The 16,293-nt window shown below is 53.7% G+C and overlaps 2 protein-coding genes across 2 annotated transcripts in view; both read right to left on the bottom strand.

The window, feature by feature from the left end:
• Nucleotides 1-16,293, bottom strand: part of PLEKHM3 (pleckstrin homology domain containing M3) — a 108,302-nt gene that overhangs the window by 10,291 nt on the left and 81,718 nt on the right. Inside the window, exon 8 of the transcript XR_009965069.1 lies at nucleotides 8,157-8,333. The gene's annotated coding sequence lies outside the window, so the exon portion shown is untranslated. The remainder of the gene's footprint in view (nucleotides 1-8,156; nucleotides 8,334-16,293) is intronic.
• FZD5 (frizzled class receptor 5) lies at nucleotides 3,521-5,820 on the bottom strand. The gene has a single exon (XM_062619787.1). The coding sequence runs from the start codon at nucleotides 5,715-5,717 to the stop codon at nucleotides 3,993-3,995; it is 1,725 nt and encodes a 574-aa protein (XP_062475771.1). The 5' UTR covers nucleotides 5,718-5,820; the 3' UTR covers nucleotides 3,521-3,992.

Below are 16,293 nucleotides of genomic sequence, written 5' to 3'. Positions count from 1 at the left end.
CTTCGTGGACAAGGCATGTTTTAGGTGGAACAACCACTTTGGCTTTGCCCTATGCTATTAAAGCCTATTTGAGAAGCCACACGGTCCCCGTGCTATCAGTGACATTCTCCATGCTTCCCCTCCTGAAACCATGCTGCATTTGCACTGGTCAACCCCAGGGAAGCCAGTGACTGCCTTGAGAATGGCCTAAATTGGCCAAATGGGCCATGGAGAGCACAGGAGTGACACAGCAGGACAGCACCAAGCTGTGCACAGCCATGTGTGCTCATAGGAGCAGAGTCCTACAGGTGCTTTGTAATCAGCTCCCTGCAGTAATGGCCCTTCCCTTCTTATGGAAAGGTAGCTCAAATGGATACAGTGCTGCCAAACTTGTGTTTGCTGAGGACACGGCAGCTCCCTGGGAGGCAAGGGTGATAACATGGCCCCTGGCGAGGAGCTGGAGTTTATCACAAGTCAACAGGAGCGTCCACAGCCCCTCAGCAACAGCATGAGACGTGCATGTCCCCACACACCCCAGAACAGGTGCCCTGCATGGGATAGGGTCAGCTCCTGCCTGTGTGGTTTGCCTCTACTTGAGCAGTGGGCGCAGATCACCCTGCAGATCACTGAGGAATCAGGTGAGTCAGTCTGTGCTGCTGTCAGGTTTATTGCTGGGTGCTGGAATGCTGCTTCCAGGTAAGCGATCCTATCTGGTGGAACCTGGTGTGTGCCTACACACCTAACTAGATAGCAGAGTCCTGCACCATTAGTCACCATTAGAGCCAGCCTTAACCTCTTGCTGTCCTTCCTGAAGCGCTCCTCCCAACACAGAGCACACAGCAGATGGCAACACGGACACTCACATCAGCAGCAGCATCCTGCTCCGCTGGGAGCTGTCACCTGCTTGGCCTGGGGAGTATCAAAGGGCACCTCCTTGGGGCAGGAGCTGGTCCTGTGCAAACTGCAGGGCGCCAATAGAAGTTGATGGTTAACCCTCTTCTACCGGCAAGCTGTGACCTTGGCCTGTCCAAGGAAACTGGTTGTCAGCGAGGCCACGGGCACCAGCTGGAAGCACAGCAGCCCCTGAGGATTAAACCCGGCTCAGAGACAGGCTCCTCACCCAGGCTGCAACACACAGCATCCATGGACACCAAATGCACTATTGCTGCCCCACAGCAGTGCATCTGCCTCACCAGCCCCCCCAGTCCCTAGTGACACCAGCCCTGCACAGCCCTCCAGCACATGCTGCCCTGTTGTGTCCCCCCAATGGAGTTTTTATGGCAATTCATATCCCAGCAGAAGCAAAGAAAACCACACACACGCTTGCTTTTGGTCCTCATAAATAACTAATCTCCATACTTCTCTTTGAATAAAACTTCTTCAGCTTTTCACAAAATATAGTACAGGTATTTAAACAACAGGGAACAGCATCGAGAACAGAAGAGGCAAAACCCAATATGTGAATTGGCCACAGCATACAGGGCACACGGCAACCGCTCCTTTCCCCCTCCAGCCACTTGTTGCTGAGAAGCCAGGCTCGCACAAACATTGATTGCATTAACCTGCCATTAGATCGAAGCTGAAAACGCTCGTGCATTTTTCAATAGGCAATGGTTTGTAGCTAAGCCTGGATTTCTTTTTAACCTTAAAAAAAGAGCTTTACAGTCAGTTGCACTTTGGAAATAAAACAAAAAACAACAAAACACCACCTTTGACACGGTTTTGTTCGTTGTATTGCATGATGTGTGTTTAGCTGTATCTACAAAAGGCACTATAGAAAGAGAGGAGTCCAGCCAGGCGTGGATTGGAGCAGGTTGGAGTCATTTAATGCCCTGGATTACAACACAAGACTACCCACAGCACCTCTGCGCCTGACCTGCCTTGCTGCCGAGAACACACCTGCCCCAAACCTGTATCAAAGGTCACTACAGCTTCTGTATGTACAACCCAGGCTATAATACAGCTATTTACAGTTCCTAATACAACGTGCTGCAATCCTGTCCACGGGGAAGTACTGCAACACGCTGCAGGGAGTAAGACCTGCTGCAAGAGCGCCGATCGGAACGGTTGAGCAGCCCCTGCACCGCTGGCTGCTCTGGCCACAACGCCCCAGGCACGCACACTTGGAACCTTGTGCCACTGGAACATCCCCTCGCTTCCCAGGCTTTGGCTTTAAAACAAGGTGGAAACCATCTTGACTGAAGTGGCCCAAGGGTGCTGAGAACAACCCCGGGTCCTTGCAGTCCCGCGGGAGCAGAGCCAGCGGTTGTTCCCCAGTGCTCGGGCAGCTAGGTCAGCGTGCCACGCTTGAAGGAGGGCAGAAAGGACTTGAGTAACAGCTAGGTGGTTACATACATCACCACTGGGGGGGGGGGGGGGGCGAAATAAACCAACCACCCTAAAAAACAGAACAAAACACAGAAAAAAAAACCAAACAGCCACGCTGTATTCCCCCCAAAACCCCCACACAAACCAAACGGGTGTTTGAGCACAGCCTGCAGCCAGACACCGCCACCTCCCACCAGCCCTGCCCCATCCCGCGCCGCAGCGAGAGCCCCTCGCCCTTGCTGTGCTCGGTGAAGTTGACAGCAGTGCTCCCCCCTACCCTGCCATCACTCTGCTTATCAAAGCCCTGCTGCCACCAGCGCTTAACACCAGGCTCCCTGTCTGTCAGTGCTCTGCTGCTGCCGGACCTGGGGTTGCTGCAGGGCAGGGAGTGCAAGCGCTCTGCCGAGTTTTCCTAACCCCACCGCTTGCTCCCGAAGCCGGCACTGGTCCGACAGCGGAAAAAGCAGCACCAGGTGTTGAAGCTGCAACAAGTGGCAAACCCAGCGGCTCCCCAGCCCTGCCGCCCGGCTGGGAACCCCCATGCACACAGCACCCGCTGGGCTGGGCAGGCCAGGGGCAGGGTGCTGGGGCTGGCGCACCCCACGTAACCTGCACAGCACGAGTGGGGAGCGAGAAACCCACCCCGCTGCAGAGCAGAGGCTCGGAGCAGCATCGGCCGCTTCCCAGGCACAAGGCGGCTCAGGAGGAGGCTGCTCCTGGTGCTGAGGCCAGCGGTGCCCAGGGTTCCCTGTGACCCCGGTGCTGGGACAACCGCCTCGTCACCCGCACAGCCCCTCGGGGCTCCCGGGAGCTGGAGCCGGCTGGTGGAGCCGGCTGCCCATTGCAGAGCACTGGTTGAACCTGGGATTCGGTGCCACGAGCTGAGCCCCACCAGCACCAGCCCCTGCCCGGGGAGAGCCGGCATGCGGGAGAAGGGACCTTGGGGTTGCCTGGTTCCCACCTGCGCTGCAGGCAGTTGGGACCCCAATCCCTGCCCGCCTCGAGGGCTGGGTGGCAGCTCCTCCCTCCTGCCCCACCACTGCCTGTGAAGTCCCTGGTCACACAGCTCCCTCCGTCCTGTTCCTCCACAACACGGAGCTGTACCGGGGCCCCGGGGGCTGCAGGGGCACCGTCCTGCTGCAGCCCAGCAGGAAGGCAGCCCCCACTACCAGCTCTCCCCGGGCCCCCCTCACCACCCCCACCCCCCCCCCCCCAGGCTCTAGTGAGCTGCTCGGTGCCAGTGCCAGCACCAGCATCACCCGGGGTTGGGGACACCACCTGCCCTGCCTGCTGCAGCTCTCCCCTTCACCCAGCACCAGCAAAACCTGCCCAGAGGCTCCCGGTGGGAAACAAATCAGTGCTCAAGGGCTGCCTGCCATCTGACTGACCCATAGGCAGCAGAACCCTCGGACCCCAGGCAGGACATGGGACCCCAAATGAGGCAGACACCATGGTGCCGGGCTCCAGGCTTCCGTGCCCCTCTGCCCCTACACTGCTGGGAACACCTCGCCCTGCCCTGCCTGGGGCTGTTCCGTGCCCTGCGGGCATCCACACTTGGTCCCAGGAAGCACTACCATACAGGGGCTGAGTATGCCAGGGTAGCCCAGCTGCCAGCCCCTCTTCTGTGGCCCAGGGTCTTTGTAACCCTCTTCTCCCTGTGGCTGGGGTCATCGAGGCTCCCTCGGTCACACGTGGGACAGCGGGACCTGTTTGTGGTAGGAGGCCATGCTGGGCAGCACCGTCCTGCCGGCCAGCGCTGGGCTGGCCTCACCATACACAGAGGCTCCCGCTGGCTTCCTGGCCCGGCAGCAGTGGGCTGTGAAGCGCCTCCAGGACTCTAGCGTCTTGCCAGACCAAATCCAGACACCGGAGGTGATGCCCACCACAAGGCACATGAAGTACTTGAGCATGAAGACGGCGTAGTCAGGCTTGGGGCGGTGGGGATCCCCCGGGCAGGAGCAGTTCTGCGCCTGCTCCCACGCCTCCCGGTTGTGCTGCTCGTAGATGTAGCAGGCGATGACGATGGTGGCAGGCACGGTGTAGAGCATGGTGAAGATGCCGATGCGGATCATCAGCTTCTCCAGCTTGTCAGTCTTGGTGCCGCCCTGCTTGATCACACTGCGGATGCGAAAGAGTGAGACGAAGCCAGCCAGCAGGAAGAGGCTGCCAGTGAAGAGATAAACCACCAGCGGTGCCAGCACAAAGCCCCGCAGGTTCTCCAGGCTCTGGTTGCCCACGTAGCAAACCCCAGCCACCGGGTCACCATCCACGGAGCTGAGCGCCAGCACAGCAATGGATTTGGCGCTGGGGATGAGCCAGGCAGCCAGGTGGAAGTACTGTGCGTAGCTGGCGATGGCCTCATTGCCCCACTTCATGCCAGCTGCCAGGAACCAGGTGAGGGACAGGATGACCCACCAGATGGAGCTGGCCATGCCAAAGAAGTAGAGGAGAAGGAAAACCACGGTGCAGAGGGCAGGGCCTGTGGTCTCATAGTGGATGTGGTGGTGCTCCGGGTTGCAAGCCACGTTGGCATGCCCTGCCACCAGCCGCACGATGTAGCCCACAGAGACGAAGAGGTAGCAAGCAGAGAGGAAAATGATGGGGCGTTCGGGGTACTTGAAGCGCTCCATGTCAATGAGGAAGGTGGCCACAGTGGTGGAGGTGGAGAGGAAGCAGAGGATGGACCAGAGACCGATCCAGAAAGTGGTGAAAGTCTTCTCGTCCTGGGTAAAGTAGGGCTGGTAGCAGGGGATGGCACAGTTGGGTACCTGCCCCGTCCTGATGCGGTTGTACAGCGGATGGGACTCCTTGTTGATGGGGATCAGAGGCGCTTTGCACTTGCACGTCCGGCCACAGTCCAGCCCCGAGGGGCGCTGCCCATCAAGAGGAACCAGGTTTTTGGTTGCATCCTTGGCCGGGCGCGTGGGCTTCCCGAAGAAAGGTGGCAGGGTGGTGGCTTCCGTGCGATTGTAGCCCATGCAGAGCACCTCGGTGTCCCCCAGCACCGGCAGGCTGTCGCAGCTCATCCTCTCGGGCCAGGCGAAGCCGTACTGCTGCATGATGGGCGAGCAGCCTGCCTTGGCCCGCTCGCAGACGGAGCGGCAGGGGGGCAGCGGCTTGGTGTAGTCGGGCAGGCAGATGGGGGTGTACATGCTGCAGAGGAAGAAGCGCAGGTCCGGGGAGCACTGGATCTCCACCAGCGGCCAGAACTGGTGCACCTCCAGCCCGGCCTCGTCCTGCGTGTCGTGGTTGAACTGGTTGGGCATGTAGGTGAGGTTGTAGCCGATGCCCTTGCACATCGGCACCGTGATCTCCTGGCACACCAGCGCCTTGGAGGCGGCGCGCCCCGCCGCCGGCAGCCCCAGCAGCAGCGGCAGCCCCAGCAGCAGCGGCAGCCCCCGGCCGCCCATGGCCGCCGCGCGTCCTACCGCAGCCGCATGCCCCGGCCACCTGCAGCCGCCGCGCCGGAACCGGGGCCCCGCCGGCAGCGGGACCGGCACCGGGACCGGGGCTGGCACCGGGACCTCCACCGCCGCCGCCGCCACCTGCGCTCTGGGGCAGCCGGGCGGCCCCGCGCCGCGCCGCGCCCGCGCCCCGCCCCGCGGCACGCCCCCCTCCGCGGCCCCGCCTCGGGAGCGCTCGTGGGCCCGCCCCGCACGGGACTCCGCGTCCCGCCGCGCTCCCAACCGGCGGCGGCGCTGCCTGAGCGCCGGCAGCTCCGGCCCGCGCCCCGTCCGTGCAGGGCCCCGCTCGCCCCTGTGGGCGTGAAGGGCAGAGCGGGACGGGGGCAGCGGCTGGAGGAGGAGGAGGCGGTGCCTGCGGTCGTGCCGCTTCACCCCTGCTTGTCGGAGCCTTCAGCCCCTCTCCGAGAGAAAGGGGCCTCACCCCGCCGTAACGGGACGGGGCAAAAGGGGAGCCCTGGGCCGGCGGAGCCGCGCACGGGTCCTGTCCCGCCTTTGCCTTGCTCCGGTAACCGTGCTGGAGCCCCAGTACAAGGGTGGCGGCAGCATCTCCCTCTAGCTCCCCCTGCCGCTGCCCGCGCCCCGGCTCCCGCCTCCGGCCCCGCGGAGGCTCCGCGGGAAGGAGGGGAACCGGCTCTGCCGCGCCGCGCAGCTGGCACGGAGCGGGCGGCGGCGCTGCCGCATTCCTGCGCTCCGGCCGGCGCGGGCCGCGGGAGGCGTTTCAGCAACCAAGCGGGCGAGCCCGGCGCTTTCGAGAGACCCCGACCGGGGCAGAGAGCCCTCCCCAGAGCCCCGGGACACGCGGGCTTCTGCCAGAGCGACCGCGTGGATCGCGCTCGGCTGCCTCATGTGAGGAGCCCGAGCTCCTGCACGAGCGAACACCGAAGTTACAGCCCGTATTTCGGAGACTTCCGGGCACATCCAGGGCATGCAAGGGAACACTTGCTTCAGAACCCAGATGTGGGACTCACAGGCTGCGCCCGCTATGGCAGCACCCTCATTCTGGCCAAGCAGAAAGGCTGCCTCCAAGCCCTTGCACAGGAGCTTGCCACTCCTCCTCAGCGGATGGGGATGGAAGGGCAAGTTAGACCAGAGTGCTCACATACAGCACTGGATTTGCTAGTCAAGACATACCCACAGCACATCATGTACAGGGACAGCTCACATTCAGCCCTGGTGCTGCAGAACACCAACACCCCAAATATCCCCAGCGCCCAGAAAGCAAAGACTCAGGGCAGGACTTAGCCCCTGCCTTCCACACAGAGGTAAAACCTGGCTTGACTACTGCCCTGTGGCCGGTGGCCCTTGCGCCTACGAGCACTGACTGCTGCTAGCACACACCAAAGTCCCCAGGGATTTTAAGGCCAGAGATCTCATTCCCTCCTCCAAAATCCTTTGTGTCTACAAGTCCACCCAGCCTAGATGCGCATATCGTGTGGCACTGCTGACCTTGATGCTGAACAACTTTTTGTTTAAAAGAAAAAGGCAAAAAAAAAAAAAAAAGGCTCAAGTCCCTACACCTCTTTGCTTTATGCTGCAAGTTTTGCCTGTAATAAAACTGCAGAGAAGAGAATTACCAGTCACATGTGCCTCTGGAGCACAGTGGCATATCCCTGTAGCAGGATCTATAACTTTTAATTCTCCCCAACAAGGAGTTTCTGTGGACTAGCAGCCCAGCAGAAAGCAATCACAGTTTCATTATGGCTTTCAGTTGATTATCTAAGTTATAGCTGAAAGCAGAGGGCAGCCTTTTTATTATCATCATTGCTGTACAATTAGAAAATGCTGATGAAGCTCCACGAGAGCAGAAATTCTCTTTTTCTGCTGGTAGTTTCCATTTTTCAAGCGTTCCCTTGGGCAGTATCTTGGTTTGATTTGACACACAATGAGGAACAGGTATAGAGGTGGCAAGGGGGAAGATAACAAGGGGAAATGGGGGTGTTCTCCATTTCAGCTAATCTATCAACTCTTGTAGCCTGGTTCAGGTTTCACCACTCCTCCAGATGTACCTAATTCTTAGAGCCTGGCTGTAAATAATGCTATATTGGCTACACTGGAGACACATAAAACCCAATTAAAAACCAGGTAGACATCTGTTGGCTTGCTCTGTGCTTCTGCTTCCTTTTTGTTTTCATGAATACACAGCAGAACAGCCAGAACAGGACTGAATATGGTGTAAGTGCAACTACAGTTGATAGGCTTGTTATTAACCTCTACAGTGCAGTATGAGAGAGTACAGTGCTTTAAGTGCATCCAGCACTACTGGTGACACAAGCTGTGCCTGCACAAAACCTGTCGTACCCAACAACAAAACAGAAACTGTTTCATGCCCCTAAAACCATGCTGTTGTTATTAAAAACTCTACAAATTATTAGGAAATGGCTTTACCTTTAATCCATGTGTGGAGGAGTTCATGAAACTCCATCACACTAGACAGGTCTGCTCAGAAGTCCAGCTAGTCCCTGCTCATGGCTCCAACCCACAGGATATAGGCTGATAATATACGTGCCCTCACAGACATAAGTTCCACCTGTTGAGGCATTTCCAGTTGCAGGGCAGTGGTTCCTGGTAGAAGCAGAAAGTGAAGAAGAGGAAAGTATTTCTGTATTTGGTTCTTCCACTGCTGTGTTGTCAGCCTGCTCTGTTCACCTGCACAAACAGCCTTTGTGAGGACACTGTGACTTCTGACAGACTTTAGAAAAGGACCAGGCGAGCTCCCTTTGTAAAGACTAGCTATTGCCCTTGCTCTTGTTAGAGAACTCCTGGACTTTTGCAAAGAGCTTTTCAGCCCAGGCTCTGGGCAAGGATAAAGACGGGGCACACTGATCTTGCCTATACCAAAGCAGGGCAGGAACCTCCTGCCCCTCCTGCTGCAGTACCAGCATGCTGCCCCTGGACCTCGACCCTTCCTGCTTGGAACAGCAGATCCCAGTTCTGTTTGTACTGCTGACCAGTCCCTGGCCCCAGAGAAGGGAGCAGTGGGGGCTCAGTGCAGGTGACTGTGAGCTCCTGGTGCTGGTCCCTATCACCCCCACTGGAGGCTGTGCAAGCTTAGGTGCTGCTCGAATTAGCTGTGAGCCCTCATAATGAACTGCTCGAGTGAGGGGTGCTGGGGACCACAGGGGTGTTTGCAGCAGCACAAGACCTGCACCAGGCCTTACCACCTGCCGGGGTGCAGGGATGGACAACCAGCACATCTGGCATTATGGTGCAGCCCCCAGCCAGCTCCAGCACAGCAGACCCACCATGTACTGGTACAAAAGGAGGCTGATACTACCCTTACACACAGGACACGGTTGCATGCTGCACCAAGACAGCTGTGCCTCTATTTCCACCTGTGGCAAGTGTCTGCATTCCCACCTGCGAGTCGTAAGGCCAGCATCACAAACCTCGGCACTGAGACTGACCTCCCATAACTGGACCTGGAGCAGGACTCCTGAATAAGAGACCAAAGTCCTTGCTGCCCTGCAGGCAGGAGGGACCTGCAAGGTAGGGAGATGGGGCAACTCTTAGACCTTTGTGAGCACAGCAGAATAAGAATCATTGATGGCATCTGCAGAGGGATCCTGGCACCTGGATCCTACCTAAGAGCAACAGCAGCAAGGGAAAGCATTTTCTCATGTGCCCAAATGACTTAAAATGTGGGCTGGGAACAGGAATCCAGATTTAAATCACTTGAATGCTTTTCACCTTGGATGGCTTGTGGAAATTCCCTAGAAATTCCTAACCTATACCAATACTGTTTGGTTTTATTTATACCTCTATAATTACACACCTTACTATAGGAAAACCAAACCATGCCAAACTATAGTCATATTCAAAAAGCTACATGGAACTAGACAGCTTCTGAGTGAATTAATGCAAAAAAAACTAATTTCCAACAGCAACACAGACTTTAGCAATGCCTGACACAAGTGCTGCAGCTTGTAAATGTGAAGTTCAGATAAGTAAGACTGAAGTAAAATCAGAAAGCGTGACTGCATTTGAAACTCATCTTGCTGGACTTGTCAATTATTACTCAACAACAGCTGTACATACAAGTGCACATAAAATCTACATAATCTGTTTCTGTTGGTCTCCCTGGGCACCGGGACCCCTTTCTGTGAGGCTGGTACACCAAAGTGGTGTTCCTGCCCCAAGGTGCCAGCACCACAGCATGCACAAGGCAGAGGCAGGAGCATGGCCCTGGTCTAAAGGCACAGGAGGGGTGGTTGAGGATGAGGAAGGGTCCAACGCTGAGACTGGGAGGAGACAGTGAACTTTACGTTTGATTTTCTTGTGGGGCACACTGCAGCCTGGCCCTTTTCAGATCTGCAGGTTTTGAAACACATCGCGTTGTGCTTCTTTTTCCTTGTCTTTCTTTTTTCTTTTTTTACACAGGCCCTTGAAAAGAAAACAGCCCCATAGTGAAGCTGACATGATAAATTAGCATGGCCCTGGCAAAGCCCTCACTCTTCATTGGGCAAATACTTATTTATGGACTTTCAAATTGTGGCTTATGTAACAACAGGGTGAGTGACTTTCAACAAAACTCTGCCATGTATTGACCCATAGAGCCTAATGGGTCCTTCAGAGCAATTAGGATTTATTGTGTTAGCGGCTATTGTGTATAGAGACCATTTTAAAAACATGTGTTATTTACCCAGAAGGCAGTAATGACTGCTTAAATACACAGTCAGATTGTTCCTGAAATGCTTGCTGCTCTATACATTGCAAAAAAGTTACTCCAAGTATTTTCCAGCTCCACTGGGATTTCCAAGCAGGGTAATTGTAGGGCACATACATTTGTATGCTTATAGCTGTAAGGGAATTGCGCTCTCAGGAAAGCTGCCAAATGAGCAACCTTGAAGCATGAAATCTGAGATTTTTTCTTGACCAAGGGGCCAGTGCTTGCCCCTCTTGTGGTCTGAGCAGCTCAGGCCATTTCCCAGCTCCGAGAGCAGAGCATTTCCCACGAACTACCCAAGTTTTGCCCTGACTGATCTGAATGTCCAGCAACAGTGACCTGAACAGCCATGGCTTCCACCATGGCCCCTTTAACCCTCTATGTGCATGTGAGGTGGGACCATCACCACTTCCCTGCAGTCTCCTGGGGACTGGCATGCAAAACCGCAAGTGTTGGCTTCTGAACGCGGGTGCAGATTTGAGAAGCCCAACCTCTGGCCAGCCTCCTCAGCAGGCATGAAGGAGCTTGGCTTCACTGCCTGGCAAAGATTGGTGCTGGCTCACACCAGCTTCGACACTGAATGCGAGTAAAACAAAACCCCAACTCACGCGTGGGAGCAATCAAATGGCCCTATGAAATAACAACAACAGTAATAATAACAACAAAAAAGACTAATTACGCTTGCTTTATCTTCAGACCAATGCTGCTTTGATCAATGACGTCTCTAAATAGGTAGGTCCTTTTTCTGCCCCCTTTGCCATGAGACACCTCTGGGGTGAAACTGCTCAAAGCAGTTCAGCTCTGGCACAATACTTTCCCTGCCCTGCCTCAGGTCACAACCTTTGGAAACTTGTTTCTATTTGCTTGTTTTGCACCAGAGTTAAATCAACATCTGTCACAGCAGCAGTACTTTATCTGCCCCATCCCTGGCAGTGTTCAAGGCCAGGTTGAATGAGGCTTGGAGCAACCTGCTGTAGTGGAAGGTGACCCTGCCTGTGGCAGGGCAGTAGGAACTTGATGATCTTAAGGTCCTTTCCAACCCTAACTGTTCTATGATTCTATGATTCTATTCTGAACACAGACCAAAGTCGCTCACTAAACCATGCCACCCAAGGCTCTGTCCAACCTGGCCTTGAACACCGCCAGGGATGGAGCATTCACAGCTTCCCTGGGCAACCCATTCCAGTGCCTCACCACCCTCACAGTAAAGAACTTCTTCCTTATATCCAATCTAAACTTTCCCTGTTTAAGTTTTAACCCGTTACCCCTTGTCCTGTCACTACAGTTCCTAATGAAGAGTCCCTCCCCAGCATCCCTATAGGCCCCCTTCAGATACTGGAAGGCTGCTATGAGGTCTCCACGCAGCCTTCTCTTCTCCAAGCTGAACAGCCCCAGCTTTCTCAGCCTGTCTTCATACGGGAGGTGCTCCAGTCCCCTGATCATCCTCGTGGCCCTCCTCTGGACTTGCTCCACAGTTCCATGTCCTTCTTATGTTGAGGACATCAGAACTGTACAGAATACTCCAAGTGAAGTCTCACAAGAGCAGAGTAGTTCAAATTCAGTCTGTCTTAACCTCTTACGATGCTATAATCCAGATTTCCCAAGTGCAGTGATTCTGGACCTTCTTGAAGCAACCTTAAGGAATCTTTATTTCCAGAAATTGTTACAGACCTATCCCCTGGGAAATGGACTCCTTTACAATATGCCACATTTCCCACTCAAGATCAGAGGCAATTAAAAATCACACAGTATCTGAAAGATTCATCCTGCATGCACACTCACCTGTAGTACCCCAGAAGAAGGAAGTCCATATGCAATACACACGTGCTGTGTTTTCAGGTTTTCCCGAACCAGTAAGTACCAAGGCCAGACACCTGCTGAAACAATGTCCTCTCCCTGACCTTTCAGGCATTCGTGCTAAGACCAGGCACTTCAGATTCTCCATGTCTGCTTTTGACATCCTTGAAGTGCTTGACATAGGGCTGGAGGAATATCTGGAGCTAAGGCTTAGTGAGGCATGTCATCCACATCAAATGAACCAAATTATGTTGAAATACAGATTTAAATCCCTGCATAATCAACATTTATTGAACACAAGTAAAAAGAGGCAGAAACAGATGAAAAGGTAATTAGCACTTTCTGGAATTATACATGTTTTGATTACTTCCTCCTGCAAGTCATGGGATAATGTAATACACAGGTCATAGGATGTTGCTAGAAACCTTCACATTCAGGTATTAGATGGAAGAATTAACACATGCAAGTGATCCACAGAGCTCAATCTTAAACTGCAACAGCTTTAGCAGGGACTAGTGTCACAGAATTGGAGTACATCAAGAGATTTGTTGGGCAAAAGAAGGAGCCCATTCTCTAAATCCTGTACTTCACTGCCATATGCAGCACCATCAAGTGCACAGTGATATCCTGCTTGGGATATGTCTTGGTGATGCAAGAAAGTGCTCTAAAATATTTTCAGTCTTTCTGGAAATGCTAGCACAGGGGCGCCAAAATCTTTGATGTGAGGCTGTGTAGTCTTTACAGGCTCTTTTCACCAGACTGATACAATCAAACTGATTGTATGTAAGCAACAAGCTGACAAAAAAGGTAACACAACCTCTGCAGAGATGGGGTTCACACAGGCTCCTTCCTCATGGCATGACAACAGTGGAGTAGCCCTTCTCCATGCCTCCCAGAGGCTGGCACTGCCAGACCCCAGCCCTCACTACACTGTCACAACACAGACAGGACCCACTGAGTGTGCTTGGAAAAACTACCATGTGAGCTTCTGCCACACCACCTCGTTATTTGCCCCTCACTGCACTGGGTGCTGAACGCACCTGCGGTACAAGCAGCTCTCAGCTTGAGCAGCCAAGGAACATAAAATACAGAAGAAATAACAGGTAATTCTGCCTGCTTTTGCAGATAGAAAAGTTCTGTGATTTGCCCTTACGGCCACACAGAGCTGGGAAATCAACCCTTCAGTCCTGAGCTGGAAAAAGACCATTCTGGCTCCTGCTGCAGACGCTGCCCTCTGTTTCCATTCCACTAGAGCACATTAGGCTGACAACCTCCAGCGCTACGCTGCAGGGATGTGAGGCTGCACGTCCGTTCAGTCAGGGCCAGGCTGACTGTCCTGGAGACAAAACCCCTTTCTGGTAGAGGTGCAGTCTAGAGGGGAAGAAGGCTGATTCCTTACCTGTGCCAGCCAGGCTGCACCCCAACAGGACTAAACATCCCTCTTTGGGGGAGGAAGGGAGAGGGCAAGGTGAGAAGACAGTGTAATCCTTTCAGCTGAGACTCTGCCAGGGATGCTGCTAATTAGCAGAGAGCGGACATGTTGTGGCTGGTGAGAGACAGGCACGTTCTGTGTTGCGAGACAGTGCCTTCAACCAGCTCTTATCTGTGAGACACGTACACTGTGAGCTCCCTGATCCTGTTTGCTTTGTGGGAGCCGTCCCAGCAATGCCAGCCAAGTCCTTGATGCCCGCTGTGCTGTCCTCAGTCTTGTGTGAAACCCGTGATGGGATTTTGGACAGACCAAAAGTCTTGGTTGTGAATCTTATTTTCACTGTTTTAATACAATCAAACCCATTTTGTATAGACATACAGAGCGGCTGCCACTTCCAAGTCATGGGAAAAGGCTGGTACTGGAGAAGCAGCTACATCTCTTACATTTCTCAGGTATCTTAGAGAGATGAGAGTGTTGTACCCGTAGCTAACAGAAGCAATGATGAGATATTTTCAGTCTCTACCAGAAGAGAAACAGTGGTCCAAAACTGTACCTCTGTGTGTGTATCGTTTTCATGCACTGCAGCTCGGAAGTCTTTCCAGTGCAGACTACTAAATTTGATCAGTTGGTGTCTGGTCTAATTTATACTGATCTGAATCTGCGAGAGTCCAGTTTAAGTTGTGGGATTGTGTCTGGTCTGCTTGGAATCAGCACCTGTTCCAGAACCCCTGTATCCAAGGATAGCCAAAATGCACATCCATCAGCTGAGAAGAGCCAACAGACTCATCACCAGGCCTTGCAGCATCCTTCCATAGATTTTATTTAGATTCCCTGACAACATAATGAGACCAAGCCATTAGGCCTGAACTAACTTTACTTTTCAGCATGAGTATGACTTAGCACCTAAACATGAATGCTCACTCAATAGTGGGCCCCTCTGGGAGTGGGAACCTGCCCTTCTGGTGAGGCATGATAAACGATGCATTAGAATTCGGGCCTGTAGACAGCTTGCATCTGCTTCTGTAAATTGCTTCTAAGCAGGGACATCCCTAATGGTAAGATATGATAACCATTTGAACAAAGAACTAAGCACGTAGCTCTCAGGTATTAGCAGTTGATCAATACTACTAAAGCTAAAAGGTAACCAATAGACTGTCATTGCCAGTAGACACATAGAACCAAGTGTGCAGTAGGATAAGAGGACTACAGCTATATAACTTACTGAATTGTATGTGTGGATGCTTTAGATAAAATTATATCAAGATGACAATGTAAATTATAAACCCCCCTGAAATTTACTGTGCTTGGGAGACGTGTACGGAGGTTTGAACCCCGCGCGCTCCCAGCGCCAATAAGGTTCTGTGCTTTACAGTGTGTTCTGTGAAGTGATTCATTTGAATTACTGCCTTATGGATCTTTCAATCTGGCATATTCCTGAGACACAGCTAACTGCTGGGCATGTAAGCTCCTGACTAAACCTAGTATGAGCAGTTCAAGAGATGAGCTGAGACTGATGAAAGCAACTAGCTGACCTCTACAGAAGCAGAGATTAAACATACTCAGCTGCACACTAATGCAGCTACCCAAGGCAAACCCAAGCTGTGCTGGGCCAAAATGTGCTTTAAGAAACACCAGTGATGGCCTTAGCATGACTGAGAGCTGGCACAAAAACAAGGGGAAAAGAGTGAGTATAAGTGCTGTTTGCACTGTGCAAGACTTCTATGGAGAAGGAAGGACTGGTCTTCAGCCTGAGCAGATTCCTCACACCTATTAAGTTGACAGGGCTGCTATTGGGTTTTCCCTATATAGATCCTACAAACCCGTACAGGTGATTATTTTATGAGCAAAGAGGGGAACACCTGAAGCAGAAGAGAACAGCAGCAGGGACCTCCAAGGCTCTGCTGGGAGAAGAGGGACAGGCCATGATCAAACACAGCCCAGTGCGTTGTGCCAGGCTCCAAAAAGTGACTGGACTGCTGTAAAGGTCCTTGACAGAGGCACAGCGCTGATCCCAAAACCATACCCCTGCACCCTGGCTGCAGAGCGCCTCCTGTAATTGGCTACGAGCTTTAGGGAACAAAATCCAATTTACCTGCCACAAAGAAGAGCTAGATGAGGCCTCCCCAGAGCGTGCTGAGCATAGGAGGGCTGCCAGTTCCCATCCCTGCGCTGCTCCCCTCCGGCCGGATCCGGAGGGAAGGGGGAAGGGGCAGCGGCGGCAGCAAGTGCAGGAACAATTCACTGGAGAGCCACGGCGCTCTTTGCAGTTTGCCCACTAATTACTATTAAGCCCTGGTTCCTTTTTGTGTTCCAAGGCGCGTCTTCAATGTGGCACTGCTTCTTGGGCCTTTCATGCGGCTGGGCTAACCCCTGAATAGCAGGCTTCGCCCCCCCCCTCCCTTCTCCGCTACCTCTCTCCCCCTCCCTTTTTCTTTCCTCCTTTTGCTTTTCTGATAGTATTTTCTGTCCATGTTGTGTAAGGCCCTAAATGAATCTTGACTGCCCCTACAGCCGACTGGAGACGCACAAAAGCGTCCCATTCCAGTGGCCACAGCGCCATTGTGTGCCCTAACAATGCACTAATTGGCGGTGACAATTGTGCGGCCCGGGAGGAAGAAGGGGACGGGGGG

Source organism: Pezoporus occidentalis, unplaced genomic scaffold (assembly GCF_034315485.1).
Source record: "Pezoporus occidentalis ecotype Australia unplaced genomic scaffold, CSIRO_AGI_Poc_V1 ctg213, whole genome shotgun sequence".
Taxonomy (NCBI): domain Eukaryota; kingdom Metazoa; phylum Chordata; class Aves; order Psittaciformes; family Psittacidae; genus Pezoporus; species Pezoporus occidentalis.
Note: the sequence above shows the minus strand (reverse complement) of the source record. Positions and strands in the feature narration are given on the sequence as shown.

Coding starts and splice junctions, on each gene's coding strand:
- FZD5 (XM_062619787.1), bottom strand. CDS start 5,717: ATGGGCGGCCGGGGGCTGCCGCTGCTGCTGGGGCTGCCGCTGCTGCTG.